The following is a 14,680-nucleotide window of genomic DNA, read 5'->3' on the forward strand; positions in this document are numbered from 1 at the left end:
GTAAGGCCCAGAAGGGTAAGGACGGTAAGGCTTCTGTCTGGAGCACAGGTGCTTCTGTCCTTGTGGAGTTTAAGAGCACCACCCCCCCACATGTGAATGTGGTCACCAACCTTCAGGCCCTCTGAACCTCATCATTTAGAGGCTTTTACGGTGGTTTCATCATGTAGGTATGAGAGATTTTTAACTTTGCCTTCAGTCTCCCTTCTCTCTCCTGAGTATGAGAAGTGGGGCTAAAAATTATAGGTTTGATCTTCCTGGTAACCATTCCCTTGAAGGTATCTAGGGTCCCATCAAGAGTCACTTCACTAGAAAAACAGAGGCTCCTGCCACCCAGGAAATTCCAAGGGATTTAGGAGTTCTGTGTAAGGAACAAAAGATGCTCCTGTCAATTATATCACTCATAAAATTCCAAGGGATTTGGGGACTTTATGCTATGAACTGGGAACAAAGATAAATATATTTCTTACATTATCACAGCAGAGGCACTTTCCTGAACAGAGCACATGAGTTTTGAAAGAAGGCTGGAATGAGAGATGTTCATTTCTTCGGCCCTTTCATTCAGCAAGTATTTATTGATCATCTTTAATAGCCAGACCTCCTTACAAAAAGTAGTTTGACAAAAGCAAGGATGAGTCACTCAAGTCTTGTCTGCAAGGAGACTAGCATCAGCAACAAACCAAGCAAACTAGCATTGAGCCTGAGCTAGCATTGAGACTAGCATTGAGCAAACAAATGAAAAATGTTCCTTGAGAGCCTGCTGTGTGCTGGGTCCTATGAAGGTCCCAAGGATTTAGTGATGAACCAGCAGGCACAGTCCCTGCCTCCACCAAATGGGAAGACTGATCTTGAATAGTAATGGCAAGTGTGGTGAGAGTTTGGAAAGGGAATGTTCATGGACCCACATGCCGTATTTAGCAGGGAGTTTCATTCTCAACAGGGGGTCACGATGGTGCCCCTGAAGCAGTAACATTTCCACTGTGATCTGATAGCAGAGTGATAGCTAGAGAAGTAAATGGGGTTGCAGAGCAATGACAGAAGGTCATCCCCAACAGAATAAACCATATATATGAGGGTCTCTAGTCAGAAAAGAGCTTGGTCCTTAGGGGTTCACCATGGGAAAGGAGAATAACAGGATTTCAGATTCAATCCTAAGGGTGTTAGAAAGCTGCTGAGGCACGATGGCCTTCTAAAAGACCATGCAGAGTACTCTGTTGAAGAAGGGTTATGGACAGACCGATTCGGAGGGTTTTGATGCAATCCAAGCTAGAGAGAATGGTGGCTTAGACCAAAGTGCCACCAGTGAGGATGGAGAGGAGAGGGGAGATTGAAGAGCTATTTAGGAGGAAATATAATAGCACTTTTTGGGCTTGGGGAGTGAGTAAGAATCAGGGAACACCCAAGTTTCTGACATGAGGAGCTGGGTGGATGTTGGGGCCCTGTAAAGGACAGGAGATGCTGGAGAAAACTCAGGTTTAGGGGACTGGGATGATGAACTCTGTGCATCAATTTCCATATCTGTAAAATGGATTGCTGTAAGTTAATGAGTAATCATTAAGCACTTAGAACAGTGTCTGACATGTAGTGACACTACATAAATGCATGAGGTGACTGAGGGACATCGAAATAGGCACAGGAGGCAGTTGAGTCCCAGGATCTGGAGCTCAGGAGACTCGTGGACTGTTTGAGAGAGTTTGTGGTAGTAACAGTCCTTGGGAATGGCTGGGAAGTCATCACCTAGGGAAGCATAGAAGAAGGCAACCCCAGGACCCAGGATGGTACCCTGAGGGACTTCAACATTTGGTGATGGGAGACAAGACAAGAAGTCCTCAAGGGAGCCCAAGATGAACATAGAGCAAAGCAGAAGGGATTGCCAGAGAGTGCATTGGTCGTCACAGAAACCAGGGGAGATTCAGTAAGAAGTGAATGGTCTGTAGTCAGTCATAGGCTACCTGGGCTGAGCCAGATTGCCAAGAAATATACATTGATTTAGTGACAGAGATCACTGGTGAGAGAAGACAGGTGCATAAATAACTAGAATCCAAGGCTGAATGTAACTGCTCTGAAGTTCAGGATGGGAGAGGTGGTCTTACCTGGGAATGGCCATGAAAGGCTTGCTGGAAGAGGCCGACCTTGAGCCTGGGTAGATTAGACCAGAGTCCTTGGGGTGGGTAGTCACTGTGTAAGCAAATGAAGAAATGCAGTTTACAGTGGGATATGTAAGGTGTACATATCTCTACTTTTTCTTTGATTTCTGATTCTGACCATGGAAAGGAAATGTGCCAGAAACTTTAAGCAGAACTCTGTGAATCTTGATTCTAGGGAAGAAATTTGTTTAGCATTAGATCTGCAGAAGTCTTTAGTTCCAAAGGCCGGTGAACTAATGGGTATTGTTTCAAATTATATTTGCATGTGCTGTCCAAGATAGCAGCCACTGGTCACTTGGGGCTGCTACATACTTGAAATGTGGCTCGTCTAAACTGAGAGGAGCTAGAAAAGTGAAATATATACCAGATTTTGATAACTTAGATACTTTATGTTCTTTTTTTCAAACTCATTGATAATTTTTCTATTAATTACAAGTTGAAATGATTATATTTTAGATACGTTGGGTCAAATGAATTATATTATTAGCATTTAACTTCACATATTCCTTCTTAATCTTTACTGTGACCAGAAATTTTAAAAATACATGTGATTCACAGTATAATTTTATTTCACAGTTCTGATCTATGTAAAGGAAAGTCTTCAATGGTCTCTTCTGAATAAAAGTATAGGGAAAAGACATTTTGACATTTTAGACTCTCCTACTTTCTTAGATATTACTTTCACTGTTTACTATTTTTGAAAGTATAAAGATTATTAATGTATGCTTTATTGTCTTAATGCAAGAATTGCTTTTGATTAAAAAAAACCTCACAATTGAGTTAAAAAGCAAACTGTTCTCCATGGACCATTAACTGTTTCTTTGATGAGCCTTGGCACAGCTCATGAATCACAGGAGAAAGATCTTCAATAGAGAGCTTTTTAGAGGCCATCTAGCACAGCCAAATCTACAGTGTCACTCCAGACTACCTATAGAATTTGGATGACATCATCTAAATTTGATGACATCAGAAACCACCCAGTTCTGCTCCTCAGGAAGTGTGGGCTAGCCTGGAAGAGCACCCAGCCTTATGTGGGTGGAGGGGCTGCCTCTGACAGGGACATGTCCACAGGAAGCAGATCAGTGCTTCCCTGGCCATGGCATCCTCTTATTGCCAAGAGAATTTCTCAGCTTCTTGTCCTTACCAGCCCTCCTCAGCCTGTGCTGGGACCATGCTGAGGTTTGGAGAGCCAGAGAATTTCTGGAGTAGAAACAGAATTTCAAGGGGAGACTTGCAGGATCAAGGCAAAAACTAGACATTTAGACTGACTGCTTTCTTTGTCAGGCTTTGACTTACGACATTGACAAGCTTAAGAAGGACAAGAGAAGGAAGGAAGACCAGAAACCTGGGGCAAGGAACTAGTAGAGCACTGCAGAAAGGCAATGGGCAGGGAACAAGGGGCCTGGAGGAGGAGGATGGATTTGTAGAGACAGTGGGGGTGGACAGGAAGTAAGGGCAGCATGAACAGAGGCAGCCCAGCCTTGGTTTGGGTGCAAGCGAATGGGGGTTGGTTGGGGCTGCAATTCTAGCAGAAGAAATGCCCTATCATACTTTAGATACTCTCTGGAGGAAGATGGGAGGCTGAGGGGTAGGTTTGGGGGAATTGCAATTTCCTGTAGCACTGAATATTCTAATGTCAACCATCTCAGACATCTCTCTTGTCTTTGCAGGATGAATTGGATCTCACAGACAAAAACCGGGAGGCTGTGTTTGCACTTCCTCCAGAGAAGAAATGGCAGATCTACTGCAGCAAGAAGAAGGTGCCATGTCTGACCCCTTCCGCTGCTACGTCAGGGTCCCCAGCACAGGGCAGCTCTTTCCCCCATGCTTGCTCACTCATTCAACTGATATTTATTATACCCCATCACCATGCTAGGTGTTGGAAGAACAACCATGAATAAATCAGGATGAAAAATTCCCTGCTCTCATGGAGCTTACACTCAGGGAAATGGGATTCTGTTTTTCAAAAACCCTTGAGGCAGTGCCCCTTGGGTCCGGAAGATGCAAAGATGACAATTTCACTCCCTTCCTGTGCCTGCTAGGAGGGCGTGCTGCCCTGTGCCATACTCAAAGACCACTTTGTAGTAAGGACTCTGTTTGGGGTGAGGGTGGCCTCTTCTGGATCTTTGCCCCCCACCCTGTCCCAGGCTCAGCCTCACAGGGTCACACATCAATCCCCATCTCCCCACCCTTTTCTTGCTTTCTTCTCCTTTAAAAGATGTCCTTGGTCTCCTGACTATGGTGCTCCTTAGGAGGGAGTGCCAAGTTCCAGTGCAGCTTCATTGTCTCTTATCTCCTCTCTACTTCCCAGAAGTGGTGCTTTTTTTCTCTCTTGGTCTTTCTCCATTTGTCTTTCTTGCTCATCTCTTTCTCTATCTCTTGCCCTCTTTCTATTGCAGCCTTTTCTTTCATTCTGTTTTTCTAGGCCCATCTTCCCTGTCTCCCTTCTACCCTTCCATTTTTCAGACTTGCAGTTGTTCCTTTGATGTCAGACTATAGGAATCTGGGAGTTCGGACCCAGTTATTCCTGCATCTGGAGCTCAGACCTGCTCCCTCCTGCCAGAAGACAGGCAGGTCTGGGGCAGTTCTGAGCCGTAGCTCCTTTGTGTTCCCTGAGTCCATTTGTTCATGGCTCTTTTCTTCTTGCCCAGATTTGTCCCATCTGAGGGCCCATGACCTTATAAAATTGGATGCTACACCATTCTAGAGTTGAAAGGAGCTGAGAAACAGTTCAGTCTAGTCCCTTCTTCTGCACATGAAGAAAGGACAGCCTAGGGAGACAGTGGACTTGCCCAGAGGTCCCAGCCAGTTATGGCCAGTGGCTACAGTGTTGGTAGCACCCAGGCTGGCTGGAGTCTGAGAGCTTGTGGCGAGATGTGGAGGTTGTGCACACAGCAGTCTAGTATACATGATGCAGTCTAGTATACATGATGCACATTTATTAGGCACCTGCAAAATACTATATGCTGTGTCCAGGAATCTCATTGTGAGAAAGAAGATCTTAAAAAAAAGCTCAAGTCATGGGAGAGAGGGAAGAAAAAATTAACTTCGGGAGTAGCTAATCATGTCTTGTGCTTTTCCACTCTCCAAATTGATTTACCATGGAGTTCCTGTAAGTGGATCTCTTATACAACTAAATTTTTTTAAAAAAAAATACTGAAATGTAAGGACTTCTTGTTCTACTTTCCAAACCAAATTACAAGTAATCTCCCCCCACACTTTCACATACCCTGTCATGCCATGTGGTGCATCCTCAGCCTGTACACCCTCCCCACCTGTCCTACCTTCAGTAATCTTTAATAACTCTGTCCTTTTAGAGTCTCCTTCATGAACCTTCTGTGTTATATGCACCCACCCTGGGTTTCCATGGCCCACTATAGACATTTCTACCATAGAGCATTAATCACTCTGCCTCTGACACTAGACTAACGTATGAAAGGCAGGGACTGAACAGTTTGCTCAGTACATTAAGGGCTCAGTACAGTGATTGGCATGTAGTAGGTGCTCATTTAATGGATATGGAAGGGTTACACGATGAGCTGGCAAAGGCAGGAAGATATTCATTTGATGGTACATTTGTTTTTGTTTCTGTGATCCCCTCCCCAAGGTCAGAAGATACAATTTGGGGGCTTAAGTCATGACGACTTAACACATAGCCATGTGAAGTCACAAAGACCAAATCAAGGCAGCTTTCTCACTGGTCTATAATGTGAATTTTATGAAACAAAATTGTGAAGCCTGAGTAGACATAGCCAAGGGATGCAGGATAAAGTTCAGGTCAGCTGGCAGACAGGTGGTTTATCAGTGAGGTTCTGGAGGAGGAGGTAAGTTTTGGTACAGATTTGAAAGCAGGGAATTAGCAGAAGGCAGGCAAGGGGTGTGTCCAAATGGGACGGGGACAGGAAGAAGCAAGGTGTGTGTAATGCCCAGAAGCAGATTCATTGGCTAGAGGAAAGGGCTAGATTTTCAATCAGCATTAGTATTTATTCAACTCTTATTGCTCTTGCCCATCCTTGGGGAGGAATTGAGGCTTTCCCTTGGAACCTGACAGCTGGGCCACAGGCCTCTGCTCTGGGCTCTGCCTCCCAGCTACACTGACCCCTCCCGAGTCTCTCCCAAACCCAGGGCCTTGGGAGCCTCTTTCTCTCTTTTTAAAACGTTGCTATTTACTGAGCAACCATGTGCCAGGCACTGCATCAAATGCTTTGTATCTGTGCTTCTCCAACGATCTCAGAGAAAGACCACATTTTTAAATTTCCAAACTGTCACAAAGCAGTACTTTCGTAAAATATAATGAGAATGATCTTATTAGAAAAGTAAAATTTGAAAAACCAGATGTACAAACTAGAAGCACAGATCTTTATTTGGTTAAAAAGGCATAAAATTATATTCTAATAAAAAGATCAAATTCAAAAAGAGAACAAATATAACAAGGAAAAAAGAATGTATTTTTAATGATACATATTGTTCATTGAAAACCACCTGTGTGGCTTATGCTCATGTCTTTGTCTGGTCACTCGATTCAGTGTTCATTATCTGCATTCTACCAAGGAAGAAATGGAAGCCTGGAGAGACTTTGTAACTTCCTCAAAGTTATCCATGTCTAGGTGGGGCTGGAAGATGAATCTGCTGACAGGGAAGGAAGCTCAGGATCTCAGGCCATGGGCCTGTCTTGCCAGTTGGTTAGAAAGTCTCTCTTCTTGTTCCAGGAACAGGAGGACCCCAACAAGCTGGCGACCAGCTGGCCTGACTACTACATCGACCGAATCAACTCCATGGCTGCGGTGAGCAATGGCTCCTCTCCTGCCCCAGGCCCCCCGTGGAAAAGCTATGGGGCAGAGTGATCTTCCCACTTCTCTCCCTGCACTTCACTCCCCACTCACTGGGGATCAGCAGCTTTCCAGTTATTCCCAAGATTTTAGCCTAATCCCTCCCTCTCTTGTGTGACTCTAGAGTCCCTCAACTACTTAAACATCTATTAACCGGGGCACCTGGGTGGCTCAGTTAAGCATCTGGCTCTTGGTTTCAGCTCAGGTTATGATATGGTTTGTGAGATCGAGCCCCACATCGGGCTCTGTGTCAACAGCATAGGGCCTGACTGGGATTCTCTCTCTCTCCCCCTCGATACTCTCACATACACACACTCTCTCTTTCTCTCTCTCTCTCAAAATAAATAAACATTAAAAAAAAAAAACATCTATTAGCCATTTGTATTTCACACAGTCTTGGGAAACATGCTAAGCCAATAATCTTCCCTATTTCACAGACGAGGAAAGTGAAGTCTAGGACTGGAGTTTGACTCTTCTCAGAGTCTGGTGCTCTCAGTGAACCATTCCTGGAGGCCCCGCCCTTTCTGAGACGAGGGTGGCTCCTGGGTCACACCTGGGTTGGGGGTTCAGGGAGCTGCGGCTCAGGCAGCCCAGCAAGACCTCTGTCCCCTTCCACCTACCTCAGATGCAGAGTCTGTACGCCTTTGATGAGGAGGAGACAGAGATGAGGAACCAAGTTGTAGAAGACCTGAAGACAGCTCTCCGGACACAGCCCATGAGGTGACCCATTGTGTTTCCTCTTCCCACTTCCTTTGGTGGTTCCCTTCCCTTGGTGGTTCCCCTCAACTTCCTGAAGATTCACCCAATGCTCTGCTCCCAACTGAGTCCTCTTATGGGCTCCAATGGGCATCCCCTAGAGCTCCCCCCACTCAGCTCTACTTGCAACCTCCCACTCTTCCTCTCTCTGAGGAGCTGGGCGGCTGCCAGAGGATGGGCTTGAGGGAACCAGAGCAGAGAGCATGTGAATGTGGCATAAACCTCAGGTCCTGAAGAGCTATCTGAGCAGAAACTTAGGGCAGGTGCTTTTTTGTCTTGGGAGAACAGAATGGGAGATAGGGTGGTGGCCTTATGGACAAGGTATAGAAGAAAGAGCTGTGAGAATGAGTGCCCCAGCCTGGAGGAGGGCAATGTGGCAAGAGATACTCCAGCCACTAGGGGGAGGTATGGTGTCTATGGACAATATTCTGCCATGTGCAGAAGATGTGATGCAGGCCAGGAGAAGGGGACGATTTCTCAAATCCCAAGGACACTTCCCTTTCCAGGGTCACCCTGCACAAAGGTCTAGAGTGGTCAGGGAGACCCAGATTCTCTTAGTGCCTGGGGGCTGCCTTGCACCTGCTTCTGGGAGCTGACTGTTAAACTTTCAGTTTTGCAAGCTGTTTGTTAAACATAGCTATGGTTAGAATATAACATATAAACTTAGAATTAAATGATATCAAAAATAAAAGTAGTAAGCACTTGGAACTTATCACTCTCTAATTACCTAGTGATCTTACTACAGTTTAGTTTTATGTATGCTCTTCTTTACTCTTACATATGCCCTCGAGTGTACATCCATTGTATAAGCATGGTGGAAATACTGTTGATCCTGAACAGGTGGGTGTTAGGGGTGCTGACTCCCACACAGTCAAAAATCCACATATAACTTTTGACTCTCCCCAAACCCAACCACTAAAATCTTACCATTGACCAGCAGCCTTATCAATAACATAAATAGTTGATCAACACATATTTTATGTTATATGTATTATATACTGTATTCTTATAACAAGGTAAGCTAGAGGGAAGAAAATGTTAAGAAAATCATAAGGAAAATACATTTATAGTATTGTACTGTGTTTATTGAAAAAAATTCTCATAGAAGTGGACCTATGCAGTTTAAACCTGTGTTATTCAAGGGTCAGCTGTACAATAAACATCTCTTGGAAGGCAGGCGTCCATTTCCAACTTCCAACTCCACATTCAATGATGTCACATTGACAGCTTGAAATCAGCTATGCTAGCAGTGTTTATACAATGGAAATTGGCAAACACTACAATCGGGCCTTCTTTTTTTCTTTCTTCGGAGAGCCAGTTGTTAAATGTTTACCAGCATACAGGTGTGTGTGTGTGTGTGTGTGTGTGTGTGTGTGTGTGTGTGTATACACACGTGTGTGGTCTGGGCTGAGCTCTCTACTTTCAGAGCCTGGAACTAGAACCTCAGGAGAATGGAAGTGCCTTAATCTTTCTGGCTGCTCAGGTGTGGGTGGGAGGCTGGTATGGGAAGGGGACACAGGAAGGATGAGGACATCAGGAAGGGAGAGGGGTTGAGGGAAGGCTTCCAGGTTTGTCTCCTACTTCAATTTATTTTTCTTTCCCTTAATAAAATGCTGATAGTTACACACAGTCATGGTGGAAATTTTGCAGAATACAGAAAACATATAATAGAAACAAATAATACCCATTTTAATAACTTAATTTGAGAGTATATTCTATTTTGTAGGCATATTTATATAATAATATGGAAATACATACAAATACATTTGGGATCAAACATATTAATTATATAAAATGGCTCCCTCAGCCCCATTTATGACCTTTTCTTAGACCATTATTGTTCTACTAGATCAAGTGTTCTAAGCCTGTGTGTGCGTGTGTGTGTGCACGCGCGCGCGTGCACGTGCCATGGGTGACTCTGGCACCAGTTGAAACCCATTAACTGCTTATCAGAATGATGTTTTTAAATAATAAAATAGATAAAATAGATAAGATTAAAAATAAACCAATTAAATGGAAAACACAGCCAGATTTTAAACATTTGTGTGATAGCAATGTATGTGTTTCTTTATGCCTTATGCCTTTATGCTTTATGCCTTTATGCCTTAAAGAGCAAGAACTAGCAACCACCATAATTTTGAAGTGCTGATAAGTGGAAATGATAGTTTGAGATACCGATAACAACTATAATTTGATATGAAAATAGCTGATTTCTTTGAGTGACAAAGTCACAGATTCTGCTAATACCACAGTTTATTGTCTACATTCATCATCAAAGGACAGGATACATTTCAGGCAGAGGTTACCAAAAATAAAAGTCTAATTTTTTTCTTTCCCATCCAAGTTCATAGACCCCTGTGTGTTAGCCATAGACCCTTTAGGAAAACACAGACTCCAGGTTAAGATCCCCTGAACTAAATGGTTTTTAATGCTTTTTGTTAACATTCAAGATAACTTAGCTATTTTCTTAAATAACTCTTGATGAGCACCTTCCCCAGGCTTGGTCCTGTGACTCAGTGACTCTGATGCACCGCCCCCCACCCCCGCCCCCATCTGCAACTCCTCTTTGTCTTCTGACTGCAATTTTCTTAATTCCGCCCTCACTGGAGATGAATTTTCAGATTTAACAGCCATGATAACTATAGTAATAATTACTACGGTCATTCCCTTCACCTAAACCCCATCATAGCTATGCAACTGTCAGTTAATGACCTGCAAATTCATGGTATTTAAGGTGCAAATAAGACATGAGTCTGCTGTGAGGGTGATAGGATTTCAGTGCTTAGATAACTCTATAAATGAACCAAGTGGCTACTGTACTACTGTAGGTGGGACATAGTGGTCACAGATAACAGGGTAACTATTTGCAAACTGTATACAGAATAATATGCAAATACAGGATATCTGTTTGTGCTGATGGCTCTGGCCTGTACAGGTTTGTGACACGCTTCATTGAACTGGAGGGTTTGACCTGTCTGCTGAATTTCCTCCGGAGCATGGACCACGCCACCTGCGAAAGTCGCATCCACACCTCCCTCATCGGTTGCATCAAGGCTCTGATGAACAACTCCCAGGGGCGGGCACATGTGCTAGCCCAGCCCGAGGCCATAAGCACCATTGCACAGAGCCTGCGCACAGAGAACAGCAAGACCAAGGTGGCCGTGCTGGAGATCCTGGGGGCTGTGTGCCTGGTGCCCGGCGGCCACAAGAAGGTGCTTCAGGCCATGCTACACTACCAGGTGTACGCAGCTGAGCGGACGCGCTTTCAGGTGAGGGGCTCCTAGGGGGCTTCTTTAAAAAGACTTAAGGGCTATTAAGAGATATGGGTTTGGCTGGGAAAATGGACTCCTCACTGGACTGTGGGCTCTTTGAGGCTGGACCATTGGTCTGTGGTTCTACATTTCGGAGCCCAGTGCTTGGCTAATCATAGGGGTTCAGTCAAAAGTTGAACTGAATGCAGTTGCTGGGGCTAAGAATTTAGGTCCTATACCTGGGCCAGTGCTTATTAGGGGACCTCAAGAACAGTGCTAGGAGCTCAGACCCCAAGAACAGTCTTAGGAGCTCAGGCCATGCTATTCTTTTCTTTTCCATTACATGCCCCAGAAAAGTAATGAGATAGTAAGTATAAAGTGTCATATGTAGATAAGTATCAACAGATCTGATCTGTCATTGTACTATAAAGTCCATAGTTTACCTACCTGTATAGGCTATTTTTTTATTCTGTCATCAAACATTTTTAAGCACCTACTCTGTGCAGAAAGTGGCCCCTGACCTTTTGCAGAAGATGGAAAAGAGGTAAAAGGCAGTGTCTGTGCTGTCAATGAGCTAGGCAGGAAGATTTATGAGGCATAAACAGCTAGAGCTGTAAACAGTTGTAAAGTGCTAAAGCAGCACTTGGCACTGCCCCCACAAAATAAACTAAGCCCTGGAGGTGAGTAGAGAGGAGGCAAGGCAGAACTGAGACTGAGTTGTGGAGAGTGAATGGATGCTTCTTGGAAAAGCTGAGCTTTTGGGAAGGTCCGAGGTAAACTGGATAGATTGGGTAGAGAGAGCACAGGGGGATGTTAGGCAGCTGGAATGGCAGGAGCACAGGTACAGAGGCAGGACTTACAGGATCCTGAACCTGCCTTTCCATCCAGACACTGCTGAATGAGCTAGACCGAAGTTTGGGCCGGTACCGGGATGAAGTGAATCTGAAAACAGCCATCATGTCCTTCATCAACGCTGTCCTCAATGCTGGAGCTGGAGAGGTGAGGCATCTTCTTGCCCTTACTGTTCCTGGAGTTTCTCGATCCCAAGGTAATATGTGCAAGGGCCTCTGGAGAAGTGGCAGAGAAAAGGGGCCAAGACCTCTGGTTGGCATCGTTGCTACTACCAGCATTGTCTTTAGATTACCTTTATCAACTCTCACCTCCTTCCCTTGGGGCTGAGAAAGGATAGCTTATCATGACCTTGCTGTCATGAGGGGTTCTTTGGGAGATTCTTGCATGGATAACACCAGGCATTATGTGTATCCTGGACAAACCTCAAGCTTGGCTGGCTGATGCTGGCTTCTCATTTATGGGAGGAGGGCAAGTGTTGGCTCTTCTTTCTAGAGCTTTCCAAAGACCTACTTCTGGACTGATTTGTGAGTTGGCTGGTTATGCCCTCTAGCACCTTCTTTTAGGAGGTGTTGCTTCTGATTTTCCTTACTTTGGGGTCAGAATGGGATTCCCAGACCGTAAAAACAGCAACAGTTGAAGAAGACCATGAAAAGCAGGTGAACTCCCCAAATGCTAAGAGAATCAGATACACCAATCAAAGTCAGTTTGTTGAAGGGAAAAAAGGGGCAATGATCTTTACTTTTCCCTCTTTTTTGCCAGGATACTTTTCTTGCATCCAGTCCTGATGAGCTGAGTTAGGTGAGGTGGGTTGGGAGAATAGTCTGTCCCTAAGATGCTGACGTCACCTTTGTCAATATTAGCTATTACAACTAACAACTGCTCTGATTAGTTGGTGACCATACTTCATCAGGCAATTTTTAATGAATATCACCCCCGTAGGTAAGTAATATCATTCCCAGTTTACAGATGAGGAAACTAAGGCTTTCCCAAAGTTACAAAACTAGTGAGTGTCAGAGCAGGGATTTGAACCAAGATTTATGTGATGTCAAAGTTTATATTCTACATCACTCTCCAGTGATGCTCTTTGAGGCCAAAGGCTGAGAAAATTGGTAAGAGACTTACAGAACATGAAGCAGGAGAACTAATGGGAGTAAATAGCAAGGTCAAAGATGTCTCTTCCTGCCCTTTCTTGGAACTCTGGGACTAGAAGCAGTTCCAGATGGGTTGCTGCAGGTGATGTGGGATGATGACTATAATGTGATGAGGGGCCCACTGGGGACTCTTGTGGAAGAGCCACAAGCCAATGAGTCTGGTCTTCCCTTGGTGACCCCCAGGATAACCTGGAGTTCCGCCTACATCTACGGTACGAGTTCCTGATGCTGGGAATCCAGCCTGTGATTGACAAACTCCGGCAGCACGAGAATGCCATTCTGGACAAGTAAGGCCCAGCCACCTGTCCCCACTGCAGATGTATGGGAACAGTGCCTCAGTTGGCAATGATCATGACTTTCAAGAAGACTGCCCTTCCCACTGGAGTCCACTTGCCATACCCAATATCAATGTAGAATCAGCTCTGTGGGAGGGAGGTGGACAGCAATCCCACCTCCTTGTCCCACATCCTACCTGTGTCCCTGCCTCCTCTCTTTGCTGACCCTCCTTCTCAGCTCTGATGTTATAGGCAGGTGGGCCCAGTAGTCCTCAACTATGGCAGTACCCCCGCCCCCCAAAGAAGGCATTTGGAAACATGTGGGAGTTTACTTTGGTTTTCAGACTAGCTAGTTGAGGGGTACTAACTGGTATTGGCTGTTGGAAACCAGGAATGCTAAGCATCCTTCAGGATACTCCTGCTTAACAGGGAAATGCCCCACCCCAAATATAAGACATAAAGGTCCTTGTTGATTAAAGGGCACAACTAAATTGCTACGCGTTCCTAGTGAACTCTGTCCCCTCTGGTTCTGTCCCATTGATATATTCTACATCACTCTACAGTGATGTTCTTTGATGCCAAAGGCTGAGAAAATTGGTAAGAGACTTATAGGAAGTGAAGCAGGAAACACTTTTGTTGCCCTGAGTCTTAAGTGGAATAGGATGGATTCTTTTGAGTTGGAGATGGGAGTGGTTGGGGCAGAAAATGAGAGAAATTGGCTTTGAGGGTTGATCTGGGGACAGTATGAGAACCCTGTTGAAGGCAAGGCAGTGGTTCTTGACTAGGGGCAATTTTACCCCCAGGGGACATTTAGCTATGCCTGGAGACATTTTTGAAGGTGGGGCTGCTACAGGCATCTAGTGGGTAGAGATCAGAAATGCTGTTGAACCTTCCACATCTCACATATCAGCTTCCCACAACCAAGGATAATCTAACCCCAGATGTCAATAGCACCAAAACTGAGAAAGCCTGATCTAGGGTAATGGGACCCTGTGCTGGCCTCCCTGAGGAACAGACATGGGCTTCTATTAAAAGATGAGAGTGTTGGCCTACAGAGAGGTGGCTTCCTTCTGCTTTTTCCTTGGCCTCACTGAATAAAGCTTTCAGATTTAGTTGATTGAGGGCTCAGAGGGACTTAACCCTCAAACAGGGATGTCCTAGGGGTAATATCTATTCTCTCTATCCCCCCCATCCTATCTAGGCATTTAGACTTCTTCGAGATGGTCCGGAATGAGGATGACCTGGAGCTAGCCAGGAGGTTTGACATGGTGAGGACCCTGAAGGGATGGGGCGACTGCAGGGGGTGGTGGCATCCAGGTGACCCCACAGCCACTTCTCCAGACTCTGTGTTATGGTAGGTCCAATGCTGGCTGGCTTCCCCAGCGAGTGGCCCACATGGCCAAGTCCTACTTCTAGAGCCCA

The 14,680-nt window shown here is 45.1% G+C and overlaps 1 protein-coding gene across 2 annotated transcripts in view; it reads left to right on the forward strand.

Annotated features, from left to right (window-relative positions):
* DAAM2 (dishevelled associated activator of morphogenesis 2) overlaps window positions 1–14,680 on the forward strand; it is a 119,365-nt gene that overhangs the window by 67,390 nt on the left and 37,295 nt on the right. For both annotated transcript variants that reach the window (XM_039222580.1, XM_039222581.1), the window contains exons 3-9: window positions 3,815–3,904; window positions 6,854–6,928; window positions 7,599–7,693; window positions 10,665–10,998; window positions 11,869–11,979; window positions 13,167–13,270; window positions 14,460–14,526. In XM_039222580.1, the coding sequence (XP_039078511.1) occupies window positions 3,815–3,904; window positions 6,854–6,928; window positions 7,599–7,693; window positions 10,665–10,998; window positions 11,869–11,979; window positions 13,167–13,270; window positions 14,460–14,526 (876 nt within the window). The remainder of the gene's footprint in view (window positions 1–3,814; window positions 3,905–6,853; window positions 6,929–7,598; window positions 7,694–10,664; window positions 10,999–11,868; window positions 11,980–13,166; window positions 13,271–14,459; window positions 14,527–14,680) is intronic.

The sequence above is a fragment of the Hyaena hyaena genome, unplaced genomic scaffold (assembly GCF_003009895.1).
Source record: "Hyaena hyaena isolate Hyena2069 unplaced genomic scaffold, ASM300989v1 scaffold_1161, whole genome shotgun sequence".
NCBI classification, from domain to species: domain Eukaryota; kingdom Metazoa; phylum Chordata; class Mammalia; order Carnivora; family Hyaenidae; genus Hyaena; species Hyaena hyaena.